Source organism: Saimiri boliviensis, chromosome 8, assembly GCF_048565385.1.
Source record: "Saimiri boliviensis isolate mSaiBol1 chromosome 8, mSaiBol1.pri, whole genome shotgun sequence".
NCBI lineage: Eukaryota > Metazoa > Chordata > Mammalia > Primates > Cebidae > Saimiri > Saimiri boliviensis.
Window position 1 is genome coordinate 2,008,760 of NC_133456.1, and position 20,257 is coordinate 2,029,016.

General features: G+C 42.2%; 1 protein-coding gene and 1 long non-coding RNA gene across 3 annotated transcripts in view; one reads left to right on the forward strand and one right to left on the reverse strand.

Annotated features, from left to right (window-relative positions):
* The window catches only part of LOC141585313 (uncharacterized), a 103,664-nt gene that overhangs the window by 20,143 nt on the left and 63,264 nt on the right, over nt 1-20,257 (reverse strand). The window lies entirely within an intron of this gene.
* LOC101052230 (cell cycle control protein 50C) overlaps nt 412-20,257 on the forward strand; it is a 32,217-nt gene continuing 12,371 nt past the window's right edge. Inside the window, exons 1-5 of the mRNA XM_003943535.2 lie at nt 412-1,658; nt 5,613-5,723; nt 9,627-9,728; nt 10,971-11,058; nt 11,490-11,630. Of these exons, the coding sequence (XP_003943584.1) occupies nt 1,467-1,658; nt 5,613-5,723; nt 9,627-9,728; nt 10,971-11,058; nt 11,490-11,630 (634 nt within the window). The 5' untranslated portion in view covers nt 412-1,466. The remainder of the gene's footprint in view (nt 1,659-5,612; nt 5,724-9,626; nt 9,729-10,970; nt 11,059-11,489; nt 11,631-20,257) is intronic.

Below are 20,257 nucleotides of genomic sequence, written 5' to 3' on the forward strand. Positions count from 1 at the left end.
GTTGGATTTTTTGTTTCAGAAAGAGTCTAAGGAATACGATTCTCATTGGTTTTTGGTTATCATTACCCTGTTGCTAGGCATTATCTATGTAATATAATCCCATCCAAGCCAATGTTGGAACAAGTATTTGAATCATAAACATACTCCAATATTGCGTAGGTTAACCCTGTTCATATAATCTAATCTCATGGCCTTTTACTGCCTTTTAAACTCTTGGGTTTTGGGGTGTGATCGTGTTTATTTAGTAAAACAAATGCAGATGTTACCTAGAAGTGTTCACTGCCATCTTCTCACACAAGGTTGTCTGACACCAACAATCGTACTAGCTTGCCGACTCCAAACCAGATTCAAATGGCATGCTGAAAATTTCCCATTGATATGTTGCTTTTTTTACAGCTTGCAAGTGGAAAGCTTTAACTCTGAATTGGAAACTTCCTAGTGTAAGCATTTGCATTAATTTTGTACTCTTTCAAACTAGGTACATTTGCCAAAGTCATTACTTTCTTTGATACAAAAATAGTCCAGGATGGCTTCTATCTAATGTAAATTACAAGGGAAAATTGAAAACTCTCATGCTGCCTAATTTCTTAACTCTAATTCTAAATCCTAAATGCCAGTTTTAAAAGAAGTAATTATTAATTCTTAATGGCCTAAGGAAAATAATGTTAGTGGATTTCTAACAAGGGAAAAAACCCCAAACCAGACCTAATACTGTACTTTAGTGCTGAACGTCTCATTATCTTCCTCTTCCCTTCTCTTGCCTCATTTAGGCTACTCTAAAGCATGCACTTAGAGAGGTTAGAAGGAGATGTTTGTAATCTACATTTTCTACTAGAGTCTTTCTTATGGATGAAGAAAACATTGGAAGCTGCTGAGAAGAGACATCTGTGTTCTGCAATTCCCTGTGCTGATCTCTTCCTCATCTTCCCAAATAGCAGAGTTAGCTATGATCTGAGAGCATTTTTCCAATTTAGTTTACACTCATGTTAAGGACAGCCACATTTGGAAAAAGGCTGACAGCCCTAACTTTTATTTTTGTGTATTAATATCCAAGGATTTAGGCAAGTTCCTAAGATAAATCCATTTCCCCCTTTCAGAAAGGGCTTGCCTTGAATTACTCACCAAATCCCAGAAATAGCCCATCGTGATTGCTTTCCTAGTGTCACCAGATGTTGGTTTCCATAGACCTTGCCGGGACTATCCCTCCTAGGCATGACATTTAGCACAACAAGGTTTTTGAGCCTAAGTCAGTTATCCTCAGCAATGGCTGAGTGGAGAGAGCTGAGCTCCTGCTAAATATCAGATCTGGTTAAGGAATAATCCAGGAAGCAGAAGGACTTTGCAACTTCAAAGGAAGGGCTCACATAATTCATTTCACATTACCAATATGTGGTATTACTATGAGTTCTTACTGATTTTTATGTTCTAAATGTCCCAAAAGTATTTGAGTCACCTGCAGGACCAAAATGGAGGAGATGCCACAGCACCGTCTGTCCAGATTGCCAGACAACTCTGCCCTGAAGCAGCAGAAGTTGCCTGCCCACCGGCTACATTTCACAACCACGAGAGTCCTCTTTGTCTTTTTCACAACGGGAATATTCTGCCTTTGTATGGGCATCATCCTTATGTTGTCTGCAAGGAGAACTCAGGAGATAGAGGTTTGTCCTATCTTACGTTTTTAATGCAGTTCCTGAGAATTTTCAGCTTTGGCAGCATAAGTGAGAATGGTCATTTGAGAACACAGCCCCTCAAGAGGAGCTGGATAAGATAGGAACATCCCTCTTTCAGCTGGCTTTCACAGATGGTGACAGGGTCCTTGTAGAGTGACTTTATTCATCCCGACTCCCTCTTGAGGACAGTTACACTCATGCCAGTCAGCTCAGACACATTTGTGTATAAGGGACTCACAAAGTTAGAAGCTTTCTTACCCACACCCCCCACCCCCTACCCAAGATGGAGTCTTGCTCTGTCACCCAGGCTGGAGTGCAGTGGCACACTCTCGGCTCATTGCAACCTCTGCCTCCCAGATTCAAGCGATTCTCCTGCCTCAACCTCCCTAAGTAGCTGGGACTATAGGCTCCTGCCACCACACCCGACTCATTTTTTTGTATTTTTAGGAGAGACGGGGTTTTACCACATTGACCAGGCTGGTCTTGAACCCTTGACCTCCTGATTCGCCCACCTCGGCCTCCCAAAGTGCTGGGATTGTAATTCAGCCAACACTTTTTTTTATGCTGGCAGAGAAGACAGCAACTGGCTAATAGAGGCAGAAGGAGAGTCAAGGCCACATGACTGCCAGAGAACCATGAGTCATATTGATAAAAAGAACAAAGTGTCCAGGACAGAGATCTTCAATATTGCCCCACTTTCAAGCATTGTGTCTTTCTCTTTGCAAATGAACTCCCTCTGAGATCCACGAAAGACAAGAGCCCAAGTCTTTCTGGCATCTTAAGAATATTTAGCAAAACAAGAAAGCTGATGCAAAGAGCAGAAACCTCTCAGGCACAAACCTTTTGCCAACTTGATTAACAAGCTGTTGGAGAATGAAAATCGCCAAAGCTGGTCTAGAGAGGGAAGACAAGAGGTGGTCTAAGGCTTGCCTGGCCATGCCCATACAGTCTAATGAATTAAGTATATGTTTCATCCATATCAACTCTGAGCAGATATCTGGACATCCCAGATGGCGTGAGCTCCATTCTGAAAGAAGCGAGCAGAGACAGCTGATGTATTCCCTCTCCTCATATGGCTACTAGCAAAATTAAGAGGAAGGCCAAGTCTATCAACACTGGTTTAAAATTTGAGTGCTGACTGGGCGTGGTGCCTCATGACTGTAATCCCAGCATTTTGGGAGGCTAAGGCAGCTGGATCACCGGAGGTCAGGAGTTCGAGACCAGCCTGTCCAACCTGGCAAAACCCCATCTCTACTAAAAATACAAATGAGCCGGGCATGGTGGTATATGCCTGTAATCCCAGCTGCTCGGGAGGCTGAGGCAGTAGAATTGCTTGAACCTGAGAGGCAGAGGTTGCAGTGAGCCGAGATCACGGCACTGCACTCCTGCCTGGGTGACAAAGCAAGACTTCATCTCAAAATAAAACAAAAGTTATGAGTGTCTGAAGGTGCCAAAGGGTTCTGCTGACTGTGCAGATAAGTTAGATGAGGAAGAGTGAATTTGTGCCCTCAATGAGCTAAGGAGAGAGTAGGTAAAATACCCTCGGCTGGCTGTTCACTGCGTCACCACCCGCTTCCTTGCCCACTGCCTGGTACATGATGGCACACACTCACTGAAAGAATGGGCTAGGGCAGACAGTGCAGGCAGAGAGAAAAGCGTCTTTCCAGGCTCTACTCCCCACAAGGCACACTGCTCCGTTGCCTCTCTACTTAGACTTCCGGCTCCCAGCAGCTTATCTCCCTGGGAATTAAGTGACAGCAAGTCCTCCAGTGCCATGTGTAAACTCCCACCAGGCTCCACCATGCGGCAGAGGCCAAATGGCAGGAGGACATGAACCTTGCCTTGCTGAAGGGGACAGCAAAGGAATGGGCTAACAAGGCTGATGGCCATTTCCACAGAGTTCATGCAATTTACTTTTCTACTCTCTTCCTCGCCAATCTCTTTCCTTCTGGCTCTTCCTTCCTTCCTGTGTCACTCTTACTGCCTCCCTTGTTACCCCGTCCCCCATCCACCCATTGTGGAGTGCAGCCTTCATTAAGAGGCAGCCATGCATGAGGTGGTGACCTCATGCCATCACTGACTACTGGCCACGGCCACTCCGCAAACAGAATGCTTTTATCTCATGGAAATTATGGGCATTTTCCAGCTGACTTTGTTTTTTTAGTTGCTTTAGATTGCTTCTGCCCCTCCACTTTTGTACTTGAAAACCAGTGTCTCATTATATTGGGTGACAATATGGAGTGCACCCTCCAGACCCACGTGATCAGGTACAGATAGCACAGAAAAGACTTCCCGCGTTGGCCTTTCCTCTTATCACTCAGCCCTGGGGCACAAGGAAGTGCTCTCTCTGCAGTTCACTTTAAACAAGAATAACCTCTGCCTTTCCAAAATTCCATGAGGAGCTGACGTGATCTAGGCTCCATCTCATAGCTATTGACTTACCAATCCACTCAAGCAGCAAACTGTGATTACACAGACAATAGATCAGGGATAATTTTTAGGCAAGAAAGCACCATGGATACCAACTACTCAAAAATTATTTGATCGTGAAATATTTTCTTGAATTCACAAGAAGAATTCATGAATTAGCATGTATACTACTACAGTGAGCTCACAGATCAATGAATTGCTACATGAAATGATGCTGATGGGCAAAATGTGGGCCCTAGAGGTTAAGCGCTTAACCCAAGGTCGGAGACTGGCTGAACTAGAACCCCCGTTTCTTCAGACACCACTCTGTATGTTGTCTCTCCATAAGGATACAGCCCTGTTCTTTGGTGCTTTTTATCAACTGAAATGTAGTCTACAAACAGAAAGGATGTAAATGTTTTCTAAATAATAGTCCAAGCCTTGCTGAGTATTTTAAGAATGATTTAACTAAATATAAGCATCTAAGTACAATGAAGTGTAGCATTTTCACAAAACTGCAATTCAGTGTTCACACTTCAGGTTTGGGCTTCAAAACCCTTAGAAGCTTTACAAGGATGCCAAGTTCCTTCCGTCTTCCTTGTTAATCCTCTCTCCCAAAGAGTCCTAACTTCAAGGAGAAAGCCACCCTCTTGCTTCCCTGCTCCTCTGTACTCCCATAATCATCTAATCACTCCTCAACACAATGAGGGCAAGGCAGAAGCAGCCCACGGCAGCACCCATGCCAGCCCCAGGGCCCCGGAGATGAGCATTCTTGCAGATAAAGGCAGCAGTACAGCCCTAAGCCCACCTGCCCGAGTCTCTCTCCCTCACCCTTCTAGCTGCATCTTCACAGAACTCGGTGCCTCAGCCAGAGCTCACAGGAGCCACCCATTTGGGACATACTACCCTTCTTTTTATCCTTTCTAAGGAGTCCAAGAAACCGTTTTTCACAGCATTTTACTTTTAAAAAACAGAATGGAACAGAATTTTAGAACCATAATAATTTGACGCATGTCGATAATCTTACATTTTGGAAACACTTCTTTTTCTGTTTGGTCACTTTTAGTGACTTCCTCTGGATGACATGTAGAATAATTCGCTAGTATAAATATTTTCCATACAATAGAATGGAAAAACAGTGAAGCCATTTCCCCATAAAGTTGATTAGACCCAGGCTGTAAGCCTAGTTCTCATGAGTCATTGACTAATACCTTCCTAGCAACTGACACCTCTTTATGATCTGGGGTAAAGCTTCATCACAACAGGTTATATAAATATGCAGCAGAAACACTGAATGCTGGGCCAGTAGCAAAATGCAGCCAAGTCCCCAGATGAAAGACTGTAAGAAGGCCCACGCCTCCTGAACATCTCCGGAAACACTGGCCCTGCGCAGGGGGCTGCCCCATGCGTGGCCCAGACTCCATGGCCCTGATCCAGACAGGCAGACACTTGGGTGGGCTCCAGGTTTGAATGTTAAGATATGTTCCCATGTAACTTTTTAATTAATCACTGGTTTTATTCCTTGCCTGACAGATTAATTACACAAGAACATGTGCAAATTGTGCAAAACTGCGGGAAACTGCCTCTAATTTTGACAAAGAATGCACCTGCTCGATTCCCTTTTACCTTTCAGAAAAAATGAAGGTGAGTGAAACTCAAGAAACTTCAGTTGACTTTATGCTGATCTACTCCTATGTAACACTAGGCAGTAAGTTCTCACTTTCCATCAGACGCTTTCCAAAACTGAAAATATAAAAAGTAAAGCAGGATGGTGGTGTTGAATCCGAAAGATTGTTGAGTTCGTATCTCCTCCCTCCTTTTTGAGTATTATTCTCCTCCTTCGTTTCTTTGTTTCTAAGTTGCAAGATTCTTTACCTATCCAACTTTGTAACATAAATCTTATCCATCAAACAGATTTTACTGTAAATGTCAGCACAGGGACCATGTGTGAATTAACATTGAATTTAACCACTCACAGTGAGAAAATTAATGGGCTGGAGGTGAAGTGACTTGGCTGAGGTCACACTGAGGTCGATGTCAGGGCTCACACACTTGGGGAAGCCATCCTTGGATCTCCCCAAGTCATTCCACGTGTGCAACTGCCTAACTGAAAACCAGACAGCCTGGCTGTCAGGCATTGTGAGAAATGCCAAAGAACTATTAAGAGAAGTCCCCACTCGTGTGCTGATTTAAGTCTCATGTTAGTCACGTCCTCTGAGAAGCAGCTGCCAAGACAGGGTAAGACATCCAAGAAGTTTACTGGGGAAGCCTTTGACGGAAAATGGGGAGGGAGCAGGAGGAGGTTGGGAGAGCTCTGAATTTAGAAAGGAGAAGGGAGGAGAGAAGGAAGGAGAGAGGGAAGGAGAGAAGTGAGGAATATTTTCCAGGAGATGATAAGTCTGGTTTGGAACAAGCTGAGTTGAGATGGAAGCAGGACCTTGAGGTAGAATCCTCAGTGGGCAGCTCAAGAGGAGGCCTCCCTGTAGAGTCACTTATGAAGGGGAAGGATGGGGGACCAGCTCAGTGTGGAGGATGCTGCAGGGGGGAGAGGTGCAGAATCCAGAAACAGAATAGGACCTTAAAGTACAACTGAGGAGTTGAAGGAAATCAAAATTGTCATTTGATTAAGTCTTGACTAACAAGTAAGACTGTGGAGGCCGTGAAAAGGCTCCTCTCAGATCTGCTGCAGGGAGTGTCATGGAGGGATGTCCCCAGCTGTGTGCTCTGAAATCCCCGTGTGTCTGCGCCAAGGCCATGCTTCCACGGCACAGTAGGGACATCGAGGTAGGTTCTTTCCTGGGAGAGGGGACTCCTCTGATGGGTGCCTTTGGGGACTTCCTGTCAGCCTTGCTGAGACTTTGAGAAAGTATTGCAGTCTTAGCCCTTCCTCCCGCACTCTCTTCCTCCTCTCTTCCGACCCTCCTTCCTTCCTTTCTTCTCTCCTCTCTCCTTTCGTCTTGAGGGCTCAGAATGCTAAAGTTTTTGGAAAAAAAAAAAAAAAAAAAATCCAAAAGGACTTGAGTTCCCATCTGTCAGTGTCCTTCAAAACTACAACAGCAAATGAAGTGTCACCAGCTGCTGAGCATTCCCTTCAGGCAGAGCCTTCCCGTAAAAACCCCACTAAACTACTCAGAGCAATCACGGGGCCTTCAGCTCGGCAGTTACCATACATGACATGCGGGGAACCGTGGCAATAAATCCACACGAGACTCTGTCTCAAAATAAGCAAAGAAATCCTGCACAAAGTGCCACTGAATTTAAAGAGAAGAAATATCATAAAGTAAATTGTGCCTCCAGGAGTCATCAAAAAGATGGTGATCTTGGAGGTCTTGTTCAGCTAAATCTTGGACAAAGAATTATAGAAAAGAGATCATTGAAACACCCCAGTCCCTAGTGTGCTGAATGTTCTTTGCCTGTTTATTTTGTCATTTATGTGAACATATAACTCTAATTAAGTAGAATTCCCTTCTCAGCTTCCAGGAAAATGTATGGGAAATTCCATTCTGTGGATTTCATATTTTCTATAGTCATGGGTCAACAATAGAGGTTCCTGCTTTGGGTGAAGAAATGTCATGGGTTCTTCCACTAAGCCTGACTTGTCTGCCTTCCTGCCAACGCTCCCTGTTGACTATGAGGCAGCCTGCTTCTTCATCGTGACCCAGCATCTCCCTTTTTCAGTGTTCCCGAAATTATTCTCTTACAAGTGACTTAGCTCTTCAGCCTTTCTTGCATTCTAAAGCTGGCCACATTTACCATGACTTTCCTTCCCTGTTTACCATGGGTACCACGTCCCATTTTCCATACCCATCTTAAAGAGGATGCTCGTTAAGGTCCTTAAGAAATAAGGCCAACTTCCTTTCCAAAATGCTGTTTTTGCACAGGGTAAAGGAATTAATGGACTCAGGGACTTGGAATGCTTATGTACTTTTAGCACTGAATATGGCACCTAACACATGGGAAGCACTTAATAAAAGTTAGGCTTTTACATTCCTGGATGCAGGTCTTCATTATTTCAGAGGTATGGAGTATATTAATTTTAAACAGCTACATTGGACATTTCTATATGTGCTGGTGGGAAAATCTATGAATATGTTAGTTAAATCCATATGGATATTTCCGCATGTGCTATTAGTAAAATCTGCATCAAGTCGGCCTGGAGAATTTCCAAGGCCTCAATGTATCACCATAAAGGTGGAACCATGATGATGGGTTGTGGCTGGGGAGCCTTACTTACATGGCAGCATTAAAAAGGTCATTCTCGCATGACAATAAGGATTTGCACCCTTATTGCTAGGGTGAAAATCACGTTCTTTCTTTTGGATCAGTGAACCACTCCACCTTTTTCTCTACAACAAAGAGTTCGCCAGTTCTTAAGCAAGTATTAGGTGCCAGGTACAGTGTTAGATCCTAGAGATTAAACAAACAAAAATGCCTAGAGTGGGACTGCACGGAGCTTCTAGTCTCAGGCTTTCACGTGCTCAGTGTGCACACGCGCCTAAACATGATCGATGGCGTGAATTTTTAATTCTATTTCATGGATTTGCTGTAAAATCACGTGATTTTTGGTGTCAACCACAACCTCTAGGCAAAGCATTTCTCCTCGTATTTCTCAGAAATGACAATATTTACAAAACTAAATTTTATGTATTGAAAATATGCTTGATTATAAAAAGTTTTTAAGGCCAGAAAGCAGCAGCCCTTACAAAAACATGCAAAACTAGATATTTAGTTATTCCAACAATTCTGTATAGACCAGGATTTCCCAGTGTTAATGTTTTTTTTTTTTTTTTGGAGACAGGATCTCACTCTGTCACGCAGGCTAGAGTGCAATAGCACCATAGCTCAGTGACTTTGAACTTTTGGGCTCAAAGGATCCTCTCCTCAGCCTCTGGAGTAGCTGGAACTATAGGCGCATGCCACAGCAGCCTAATTTTTTTTTTTCTTTTTTTGGAGAGACAGGGTTTTGCTACGTTGCCCAGGCTGGTCTCGAACACCTGGCCTCAAGTGATTCTCCTGCCTTGGCCTCCCAAAGCACTGGGATTATAGGCATGAGCCACTGTGCCCAGCCCCAACATTGATTTTCTTAAAATGATTTATTGGGTTTCTATTTCCCATAAATAGACTTTCAGCTCCTATCAATTTTTTTTTGTGCTTTTATTTTAAAATTTCCTGTATATTAGGCCAGGCGTGGTGGCGTATGCCTGTAATACCAGCACTGTGGGAGGCCAAGTTGGGCAGATCACGAGGTCAAGAGATTGAGATCATCCTTGCCAACATGGTGAAATCCCGTCTCTATTAAATATACAAAAATTAGCTGGGCGTGGTGGCACATGCCTGAAGTCCCAGGTACTCTGGAGGCTGAGGCGGGAGAATCACTTGAACCCGGGAGGCAAAGGTCGCAGTGAGTGGACATGATGCCACTGCACTGCAGCCTGGGTGACAGCGCAAGACTCCGTCTGCAAAAAAAGAAAAACGTTGTCTATGTTTGTTAATATTGCAGTTAATTTCCCTTACTCTCCTCTCACTTCTTGCTTTTCTCCCACACAGGGTAAGGTTTATATGTACTACAAATTGCATGGCTTCCATCAGAACCTGTATCGATACATTCGATCCAGAAGTAATAGACAATTGGTGGGCAAAGATGTGAAAGTAAGGCTTGATTTAATTTGGTATAGTCCCTTTTTTTTTTTTTTTTCAACCAAGTGGATTTTTCAGTCTAAAAGATGGAAAATAAACTCAAAAGCTAAGGGTTTACAAAACAGAAATGCCGATTTCATTCTTGTGTAAATTGAAGGGGCTGGGTATTCAGAACAACTGTTATTGAAAAGTAGCACTTCCCCTCTTTAGAGCAGTGATGATTATCCTTTCATGCACCATTTTGACAGCAACCTTGAGTAATTAGTCTCAGCCTGGCTGAGCCTAACTACCATTGTCCTTCCTGTCATGGGGGCCTTGATCCAGCCTACTTAAGGAAAGTAGGCTACATTCGATTGAGTAAAAGCCTTTTGCTTTAATCGAATACCTTTTCAAACCTATACGTTGGTGAATGATACTCAGTGTGCTAGCAAGATAAGCTAGAATGAAACTTTTTCCATAGTGACGTTGTTAATACGAGTGATTTTTTTAGCAACCCCTCTTTTAAAAATGTATTTGGTAGTTGTGTGGATGGATTGATTCCCTGTGATAAATCATCTAGTTGTAGACTCACGATTTGTTACTTTTCTGAATGTAAGTTATATTTCAATATTGCCGAGGCCCTGAGTGACTGAGTGGAACAGTGTCCCCCACCTCCAACCACCCATCAGATAGTAATACGAGTGAAAAATAAGTGACTGCTTTTCTAAACCACTAAAATGAAATAAATTACATGTCAATAAAAAGAGATTTTTAAAATGTATTTCATTATAGGTTTAGCATGAGATATAGCACAACCAATAAGGTAAAGTTATTTCTTGCAGACATTTTTGGTATGCTATATATATTTTTTCTTTTTTTTTTTTTTAATTTTTTAAAGATGGGGTTTCACCATGATGGCCAGGCTGGTCTTAAATTGAACTCCTGATCACAGGTGATCCACCCACCTCGGCCTCCCAAAGTGCTAGGATTACAGGCATGAGCCCTCACGCCCAGCCGGTATGCTATATATTATTAATGAGGAAAAAACACAGAGACACATACCCACACACATACACATCACCAAGAAACAAAAATTTTCCAGTCTAAGTAAATCAGAAACCTAGGAAAACCAGGCAGCAGTCTGCAATCTTAGTCACTGCCAATAAGTCATTGGGGTGGGAGGGGGGCGGTGATTGACATTGCCAGTGATCTCACTTTTAACATTCTAAAAGTTTACCCAAAGCATTTCTCATTGCTGTATCCTCTTGCATCCAGGCTGTTGAGAACTGCTACCCATTTAAAACATCCAACAATGACACCCCCATTGTTCCTTGTGGTGCTATTGCCAACAGCATGTTCAATGGTAGGTGACTTTTCCTATCTCCATCGTGTACCCTTTGATGAGTGTGTAACAAGCTAAGCGTCCAGAAATTTACTTCTGAAGCTAAGTGGCAGTTTTTTGTTTTGTTTAGTTTTAATTCTGTAAACATCATCTGTGCTGAGCCAGAGCACTGACTTACCATATGTCATTTGCAAATAATTTCTCTCTTGCCAGAAATCTGAAGGAATAGTCAGGGAACATGAGTTAAATGGAGCTTACGGGTATTTTTCAATAATTGGCTCAATTTTGGCAGGAAAAAGAATGGTCTTGTGATTCCAGCATCCATGGCATGTAAGCATGTTGAGAGTCTGCAAAATCCCTGATTCATTTGTCAGCTGTGTCTGGTTCTGCATTTCAAAGGGTGGCAAAATTACTAGGCTGCATCTCTAACACAATTTTTAATTTCCTTATAGACACCATCATTCTTTCATACAACATTAATTCCTCTGTACAAATCAAAGTGCCAATGCTAAAGACTGGACTTACATGGTGGACAGATAAGTATATCAAATTTCAGAATCCAAGTCTCAAGAATCTTGCTGATGAATTTAGAGGTAAGATCCACACAGTAACTCAATATACTTATTTATTTATAAAAACTTTGTTTTGTACATATAGGGAAATGTTTACGAGTCCTCCTTTATCTCCTTGTTGATTCCTTTCTGCTCTAACTCTCCATATCATGAACATCTCCAGTGCGTATCTATCCAAAACATGAATGGCTTGGTGCCCTGGTTTCTTCCAGTTTACATTAGGGAACAGACAATAGTTTAAGAATCTTATTGTTTCAGCTATAATAAGGATGAACATGTAATTTGATGTCCAAACTGGTACCCATTAGAGAGTAAAAGGGGGCACTTGAAGAGCTGTATACTTACTTAAAATTTTTATTTATCAATCAATAAATTAACATCATATTGATGGACTTATAAAATAATCCAATTAAAAACGATTTTCTTGGGAGGCCAAGACAGGCAGATCACTTCAGGTCAGGAGTTTGAGAGCAGCCTGGCCAACATGGTGAAACTGTCTCTACTAAAAATACAAAAAATTAGATGGGTGTGGTGGTACGTGCCTGTAGTCCCAGTTTCTTGGGAAGATGAGGCTGGACAATCACTTGAACCTGAGAAGTGGAGGTTAAAGTGAGCCAAGACTGTGCCACTCTACTCCAGTCTGGGTGACAGAGTGAGACTCTGTCTCAAAAAAAAGAAAAGAAAAGAAAAGAAAAGAAAAACCAAAAAATCATTTGCAAAAATTAAAATAGCGTGTACATCAAATCAACTTATAGCGGGCTACCTGAGAGATCCCAGTGCCCCATTCAGCCTTGGACTTGGGATTTACGCAGGGGCCTGGTTCTGGAGTCTGTGTCTCTCCTCCCCGGATTTTCCCTTGGGGTGGGCTGTCCACACGCACAGTGGCCTGGTAGCACTTGGCGGGCCACACGCGCAGTGTGTTTACTAAAGTTGTGCACATGCTCATTTAAGGCCTCTTTTTCATTATCAGTCAGGTGTTCCTAGAGGAAGGTCATATACCCGTTAAACACCTCCATTCTGCCTCAGTGCACAAGCTTGAGCCTGCTCACCCAACTCCTGAGACTTTACTGGGAAGCTGACGATCACCAGCTCCAGGTGTTTCCTATTGGGAGCCTGCTGTTTGCTGGCGCCAGCTGCAACCCATTATTATTTTACAGAGACGATTTAACAATCACCTGATGGTCACCAGACATTCCTGGGCGGGGTGCCTCTCCTGCCCTGCTCTTGCCTACCTACCCACCCTCCTACTCTAGCAGATGCACCAAAAACAAGGAAGGAGGGGAAGCAAGGCTACCTGTTTGGCTGGGACCAGCTGAAAGTCTGGGGAGGACCTTAGTGAGGGAGAAGAGTAAGTGAGAGATCCCCAGCAGTTCATATTCCCACTGCTGACTCCTACAGTCCTAGCCATGGGAGAGCCCCTTGACCCTCATAGGCCATGAGATTAACACAGGGAGCTCCCCGGAAACCACATGAAGGCATTACCCGAGAAAGAGAACTCGCGGTGGGTCACACCAACTCCGAAGTCCTAAGCAGCTGCAGCACAGCACCATTTTGAGAGCCCAGCAGATGCCAGACTGCATCCTGGGCAGCTGCCTGAGCCTGGGCAGCAACAGCAGTCCCAGGTAGCCATCTTCCCCCAGTAGAGGGGCAGCCATGTGTTTTCAAACTTCTGGAGGACAAAGAAAAACAACTCTGCTTTCATCACTAGGAAAGCTACAGCCCAATGTGGCATTCTGCCTCCGGCCCTGGCATCACTCCACCCTGGCCCACCACAGTCAGCATCTGCATGCACCACTGGGGAGCCTGAGGGCACTGCCCAGCCTGGCTCCTACCCCTGTAACACCTGGGCACATCGTCCAGGAGCCTGGGAACCACACAGCCCAGTCCACCACCAGTGGCAAATGAGCACTCCTCCCAGCATCTAAGGTTAGGCCCACTCAACCTGTTGCTACCACCACAGCTGGCACCCACCCACACATGCCACCTGCAGGTCTGGTGACTGGCTTGCCCAACCAATGGTAGCTACCACCAACACCAGTGAGGACCATTGGGGTCCCAGAGAATTGTCCCACCACTGCTACTGCCATTGCCCACACCACATCTCACTGCCCAGACACTTGAGAACCCGTCGATCCACCTGGCCCATTACTGCCATTCCTGACACCCAAGCAAGCCATCTGGAGGCCCAAGAAGCAGCCTGCCTGGGCTTACTAATACCAGTCACAGCGTACATCCTGGGGTCCAAGGACAGCCATGCTCACTTCACTGCTGCCACCACTGGGGCCCCAAAACTGGCCTACCTGGTGCCCTGGTCTCCAGCAAAACTTCACCACAGTCTCCACTAACAACCACATTCTGAGCCACAGAAGAAATCACTGACACCATGGATGCTGTTTACAGCCAAAGAAATTACAGACACTGTAACTGCCCAGCGGGTTCTTCCTGCCCTTGCATAAACAAAATTGATCTGAGGCTGGCCACACCACACGGGATAGAGTTATTACTCAAATCGATCTCAATGAAGGCTCCAAGGTTACGGGTTTTTCAAAGATAGTTTGGTGGGCTAGGGGGCAACCTCCTGGTCTGGAGGCAGGGTAGGGGGCATGCCGATTGCTTGGGTCAGAGATCAAATCATAGGGAATCAAACTGTCCTCTTGTGCTGAGTCAGCTCCTGGGTGAGGGCCCAGGTGCGGCCATCTATTTGTCAGAAATGCAAAAACCTGAAAAGACAGGCCAGGTGTGGTGGCTCAGGCCTGCAATCCCAGCACTTCGGGAGGGGGATATATAATTTCTGAGGCAGACGGATCAGGAGGTCAGGAGATTGAGACCATCCTGGCCATGGTGAAACCCCATCTCTACTAAAATACAAAAAATTAGCCAGGAGTGGTGGTGCGTGCCTGTAGTCCCAGCTATTTAGGAGGCTGAGACGGGAATCGCTTGAATCCGGGAGATAGAGGTTGCAGTGAGCCAAGATCATGCCACTGTACTCCAACATGGCAAAAGAGCAAGACTCCATCTCAAAAAAAAAAAAAAAAAAAACAAACAAACCATGAAAAGAAATCTCAAAAGGCCGATCTCAGGTTCTACAATAGTGATGTTATCTCAAGGAACTGAGGAACTTGCAAATCTCATGACTTCCAAATAACGGCTGGTAATTATTTAGAATTCAAGCCCCTCTCATCCTCCTAACTTGGCAGCCTGTCCTTAGTTTTTTGTTTTTGTTTTGTTTTGTTTTTTTGAGACAGAGTCTCACTCTGTCACCAGGCACCAGGCTGGAGTGCAGTGGCACAATCTTGGCTCACTGCAACCTCCACCTCCCGGGTTCAAGCAATTCTCCTGCCTCAGCCTCCCGAGTAGCGGGGACTACAGGTATATGCCACCACGCCCAGCTAATTTTTGTATTTTTAGTAGAGACGGGGTTTCACCATGTTGGCCAGGATAGTCTCCATCTTTTGACCTTGTGATCCACCCGCCTCGGCCTCCCACAGTGCTGGGATTACAGGCGTGAGCCACCGCGCCCGGCCCTGTCATTAGTTTTATAGGAACAGTCTGATTTTGAGAAAGGACTATTATCACTTAAAACCATAAACTTCTCTCAAAGTTAGCTTGACTAATGTCCAGGAATGAGCATAGCCAGCCAACCTGTGAGGCTAGAAGTAAGATGGAGTCAGCCATGTCAGATTTCTCTTACTGTTATAATTTTGCAAAGGAGGTTTCAAAACTACGCTATTGCATGCACCCAGAACCAAAGCCAAAGTGCCCTACCCAACTACCACCATAGACGTATCTTTAAAAAAAAATCTTTCCCCATAAAAGCAAAATTTAAAAATTGGAAGACTTAACTGTTATACCAGATGCACAGTTATCAATGGAAAGATATAGAAAACATGAAAAAGGAAATATGATACCTCCAGAGAAACACAATAATTCCCCAGCAACAGATCCCAATCAAAAATAAATTTGTTCAGGAATATGTTAATTTCCATGTATTTGCACAGTTTCAAGTGTTCCTCTTAGAATTTATTTCTAGTTTTATTCTACTATGGTCCAGGAAGATACCTGGTATGATTTCAGGTTTTGTTTTGTTTTTTGTTTTTTTGAGACGGAATCTCACTGTGTCGCCCAGCCGGAATGCAGTGGTGCGATCTTGGCTCACTGCAATCTCTGCCTCCTGCGTTCAAGCAATTCTCCTGCCTCAGCCTCCTGAGTAGCTAGGCTTACAGGTGTGCACCACCATGCCCGGCTAATTTTTGTATTTTTAGTAGAGGCAGGGTTTCACCATGTTGGTTCAGCTGGTCTCAAACTTCTGATCTCATGATCTGCCTGCCCTGGCCTCCCAAAGTGCTGGGATTACAGGCATGAGCCACCCCACCCAGCCGTAATTTCAGTTTTTAAAAGTTTAATGAGATTTGTAGTGTGGAAGAAATAAACACAATTAATACATTACTAGCCTGACTAACCAAGAAAAGAAGAGGGATGCTCCAAATGACTGAAATCAGAAATGAAAAAGGAGACGTTACAACTGATACCACCAAAAAAAAAAAAAAATAAAATAAAGCTCATCTGAGACTATTATAAACAACTAACAAACTTTTATGCTAACAAACTGGAAAACCTAGAGGAAATGAATTCCTAGAAACATACAACTTTGTTTGAACTAAGTTTCAAACTTATTCACGTTTGAACTAAGTTTGAATTAGGAAAAAATAGAAAACCTGAGCAGACAAATAATGAGTAGCAACACTGAGCAAGATTGATGAAAATCTTCCAACAAAGAAAAAGACATGATTGGATGTATTTACTGCAATATCCTACCAAATGTATAAACAAGAAGTAATATCAGTCCTACTCAAACTATTCCAAAAACTGAAGAGGAGGGAACTCTCTCTAACTCTCTAGCTCTGCAAGATTAGCATTATTACCCTGATAGCAAAACCAGACAAGGACACAACAACAACAAAACAAGAAAACTACTGGCCAATATCCCTGATAAACATGGAAGCAAAAATCTTCAACAAAATACTAGGCTGAAGCACAGTGGCACGATCTCAGCTCACCGCAACCTCCACCTCCTGGGTTCAAGCAATTTTCCTGCCTCAGCCTCCTGAGTAGCTGGGATTAAAGGTGTGCACTGCCATGCCTGGCTAACTTTTGTATTTTTAGTAGAGACGGGGTTCACCATTTTAGTCTAGCTGGTCTCAAACTCCTGACCTCAGGATCTACCCGCCTTGGCCTCCTAGAGTGCTGAGATTACAGGCATGAGCCACCACATCTGGTCCAGTGGCACATTAAAAAATAAAAATAAAAATAAAAAATACACCATGATTAAGCGGGATTTATGCCAGGAATGTAATGGTGGTTCAACATGTGGAAATCAATAAACATGATACATCACATAACAGAATGAAGGATAAAAGCCATATCATGATCCTAATAGATACAGAAAGAGTATTTGATATAATTCAACATTGCTTCAAGATAAAAACTCTCAGTTAAATAGGCATAAAACGAACATATCTCAAATAATAAAGGCCACATATAACAAACTCACAGCTAACATCATACTGAATGGGGAACAGTGGAAAGCCTTTAAGAACTGAAACAAGACAAGAATGTCCACTTTTTTTAAAAAATTAGAGTATATTAGCTTTTCTTTTAATATAAACATAAGAAATAAAAGCCACATAAATTGTAGCATTCTTTTCAAAATAAAACTGCATCAAAACTTGAATCTCCAAGCTCTGAACTACATAAACAATTTTTTTTGAGGTGGTAGATTGTAATATTTTTATACTATTATTTATCATTGGTGTGTCCGTCCTTTAAAAATGATGGAAACTGTAGCACAATATGATGGGAAGCACTGCTCTACTAGAGGAAGTATTCCTGGCCCAGAAATGCTTTGTTTATAAGCAAGATTCCTGGGATTATATTTGAGAAAGTAGGAGAAATAAATTTCACACCATTGAGAACACTAATCTCTTTTTAGTACTCAAATTTAGGTGACATTGTTATCAGTCTCCTAAAATTATTTGCTCCTTGCCTTTTAAAGCTTGAAGTGAGAGTTCCTAAGGGCTATGTAAGTTACTTCTTAAACAGCAGGACTTAACGGGACACCTACAGGTCCAATTCCTTTTATTACATATTAATTAGCAGTGCTCTTCAAAATCTTCCTTTACATTAAAGAAACTTCAGGAATCCAAGCACATAGAGCACAGCCCTGCAAGTAACTTACTTTTAAAAAGAGGAGGGATGCACACTTTTACTTCTGGTATTCAACATAGTACTGGAACTCTTAACCAGAGCAATTATGCAAGAGAAAGGAATAAAAGGCATTCAAATTGGAGGTAGTGAAATTATCTCTGTTTGCAAATTCCATGACCTTATACATAGAAAAATCAAAAGACTTCACCAAAAAACGCTACTGGTTTTTTCATGTTCATCATTGGTTTTTGTCTTTTGATTTTGTATCCTGCAACTTTACTTAATTTGTTTATCATGTTTGTTTATCAAATTCATTAAAGTTGCAGGATACAAAATCAGCATACAAAACCAATAGTATTTCTGTACACGAATAATGAAATCGCTGAAAAAGAAAGCAAGAAGGCAAGGCCATTTACAATAGCTACAAAAATAAAACACCTAAGAATAAATTTAACCAAAAAAGTGAAAGAGTTCTATAAGAAAAACTATAAAACACCGGTGAAATAGATTAAAGAGGACAAAACAAGTGGAAAGACACTCCATGCTCATGAATCAGAAAATTAATATTGTTAAAATGACCATAGAGCCCAAAGCAATGTATAGATTCAATGCAATTCCTATCAAAATGCCAGTGATTTTTTTACAGAAATAGAAAACCTATCCTAAAATTCATATGGATTAGAAAAAGAGCCAGGATAGCCAAAGGAATTCTGAACAAAGAGAACAAAGCTGAAAGCAACACACTACCAGACGTCAAACTGTAAGTCTACAGTAACCAAGACAGCATGATATTGGTATAAAAATAGACACATGGACCAATGGAAAAGACTAGAGAACCCAGAAATAAATCCACATATGTATAGCCAACTGATCTCTGACAAAGCCATCAAGAACATACACTGGGGAAATAACACCCTCTTCAGTAAATGGTGCTGGGGAAACTGGCTAGCCATATGAGGAAAAATGAAACTAGACCACTATCTCTCACTTATACAAAAGTCAACTTAAGATAGATTAAGAACTTAAACAGAAGACCTGAAACTATAAAACAGAAGAATAGGGAAAACTTTTCAGGACACTGTTCTAGGAAAAGATTTTATGGTTAAGACCTCAAATGCACAGGCAACAAAAACAAAAACAGACAAATGAAACCATGTTAAACAAAAAACCTTCTGCACAGCAAAATAAACAATCAACTGAGTAAAGAGAAAACCTCTTGAATGACAGAAAATATTTGCAAACTACTTATCCAACAGGAGATCAATATCTAGAATCTAAAAGAAACTCAACAGTCAAAACAAAACGAAACAAAACATCCATTTTTAAATGGGCAAAGGATACGAATAGGCATTTCTCAAAACAAGACATACAAATAGCCAACAGGTATACAAAAAAATGCTCAACATCACTAATCATCAGGGAAATGCAAATCAAAACCACAATCATCTTATCCCAATTAGAATGCCCATTATTAAAAAGAAAAAAAAAAAAAAAACATGTTGGCAAGGATGCAGAGAAAAGGGAACTCTTAATACACTGTTGGTGGGAATGTAAATTAGTACAGCCACTATGGAAAACAGTGTGAAGATTTCCCAAAAAATAAAACTAGAATGATCCAGCAATCCCACTATTGGATATTTTGCCAATGGAAAAGAAATCAATATATCAAAATGATAAATATACTCCCATGTTTATTGCAGCACTATTCACAGTAGCAATGATAAGGATTCAGCCTAAGTGTCCATTAACAGGCCATATATAGCCTGTTAACAGATGAATGGATAAAGAAAATGTGGTATATTTACATAATGGAATACTATTTGAACGTAAAAAAGAATGAAATCATTTCATTTGCAGCAACATGAATGGAACTCAAGGTCATTATGTTAAGTGAAATAAACGAGGCACAGAAAGACTGTTCTCATTCATACTTGGGAGCTAAAAAAGTTGCTCACAGGAAGGTAGAGAGTAGAATGATCAATACCAGAGACTAGGAAGGGTGTATGGGTGGAGGGGAAGGTGATGAAAATAGGTTAGTTAACAGGTATAAACATGCTGTTAGATAGAAGAAATAAGTTCCAACATTTGATAGCAACGTAGAGCAATTACAGTTAATAACAATGTGTTTTTCAAAATAGCTAGAATAGAGGACTTGAGAAATGTATCCAGCATATAGAAATGATAAATACTTGGGTGATGGATCTCCTAAATACCCTGACTTGATCATCACACATTCTATGCATGTAACAAAACTTCACATGCACCCCATAAATATGTACAAATATATCAAAAACAAAGGTAAATCTTTTTATTTTTATTTTTTATGTTTAGTTATCAGCTCTTACACAGAAAAAGGTAAATTTTTTTTTTTTTTTTGAGACGGAGTTTCGCTCTCGTTACCCAGGCTGGAGTGCAATGGCGCGATCTCGGCTCACCGCAACCTC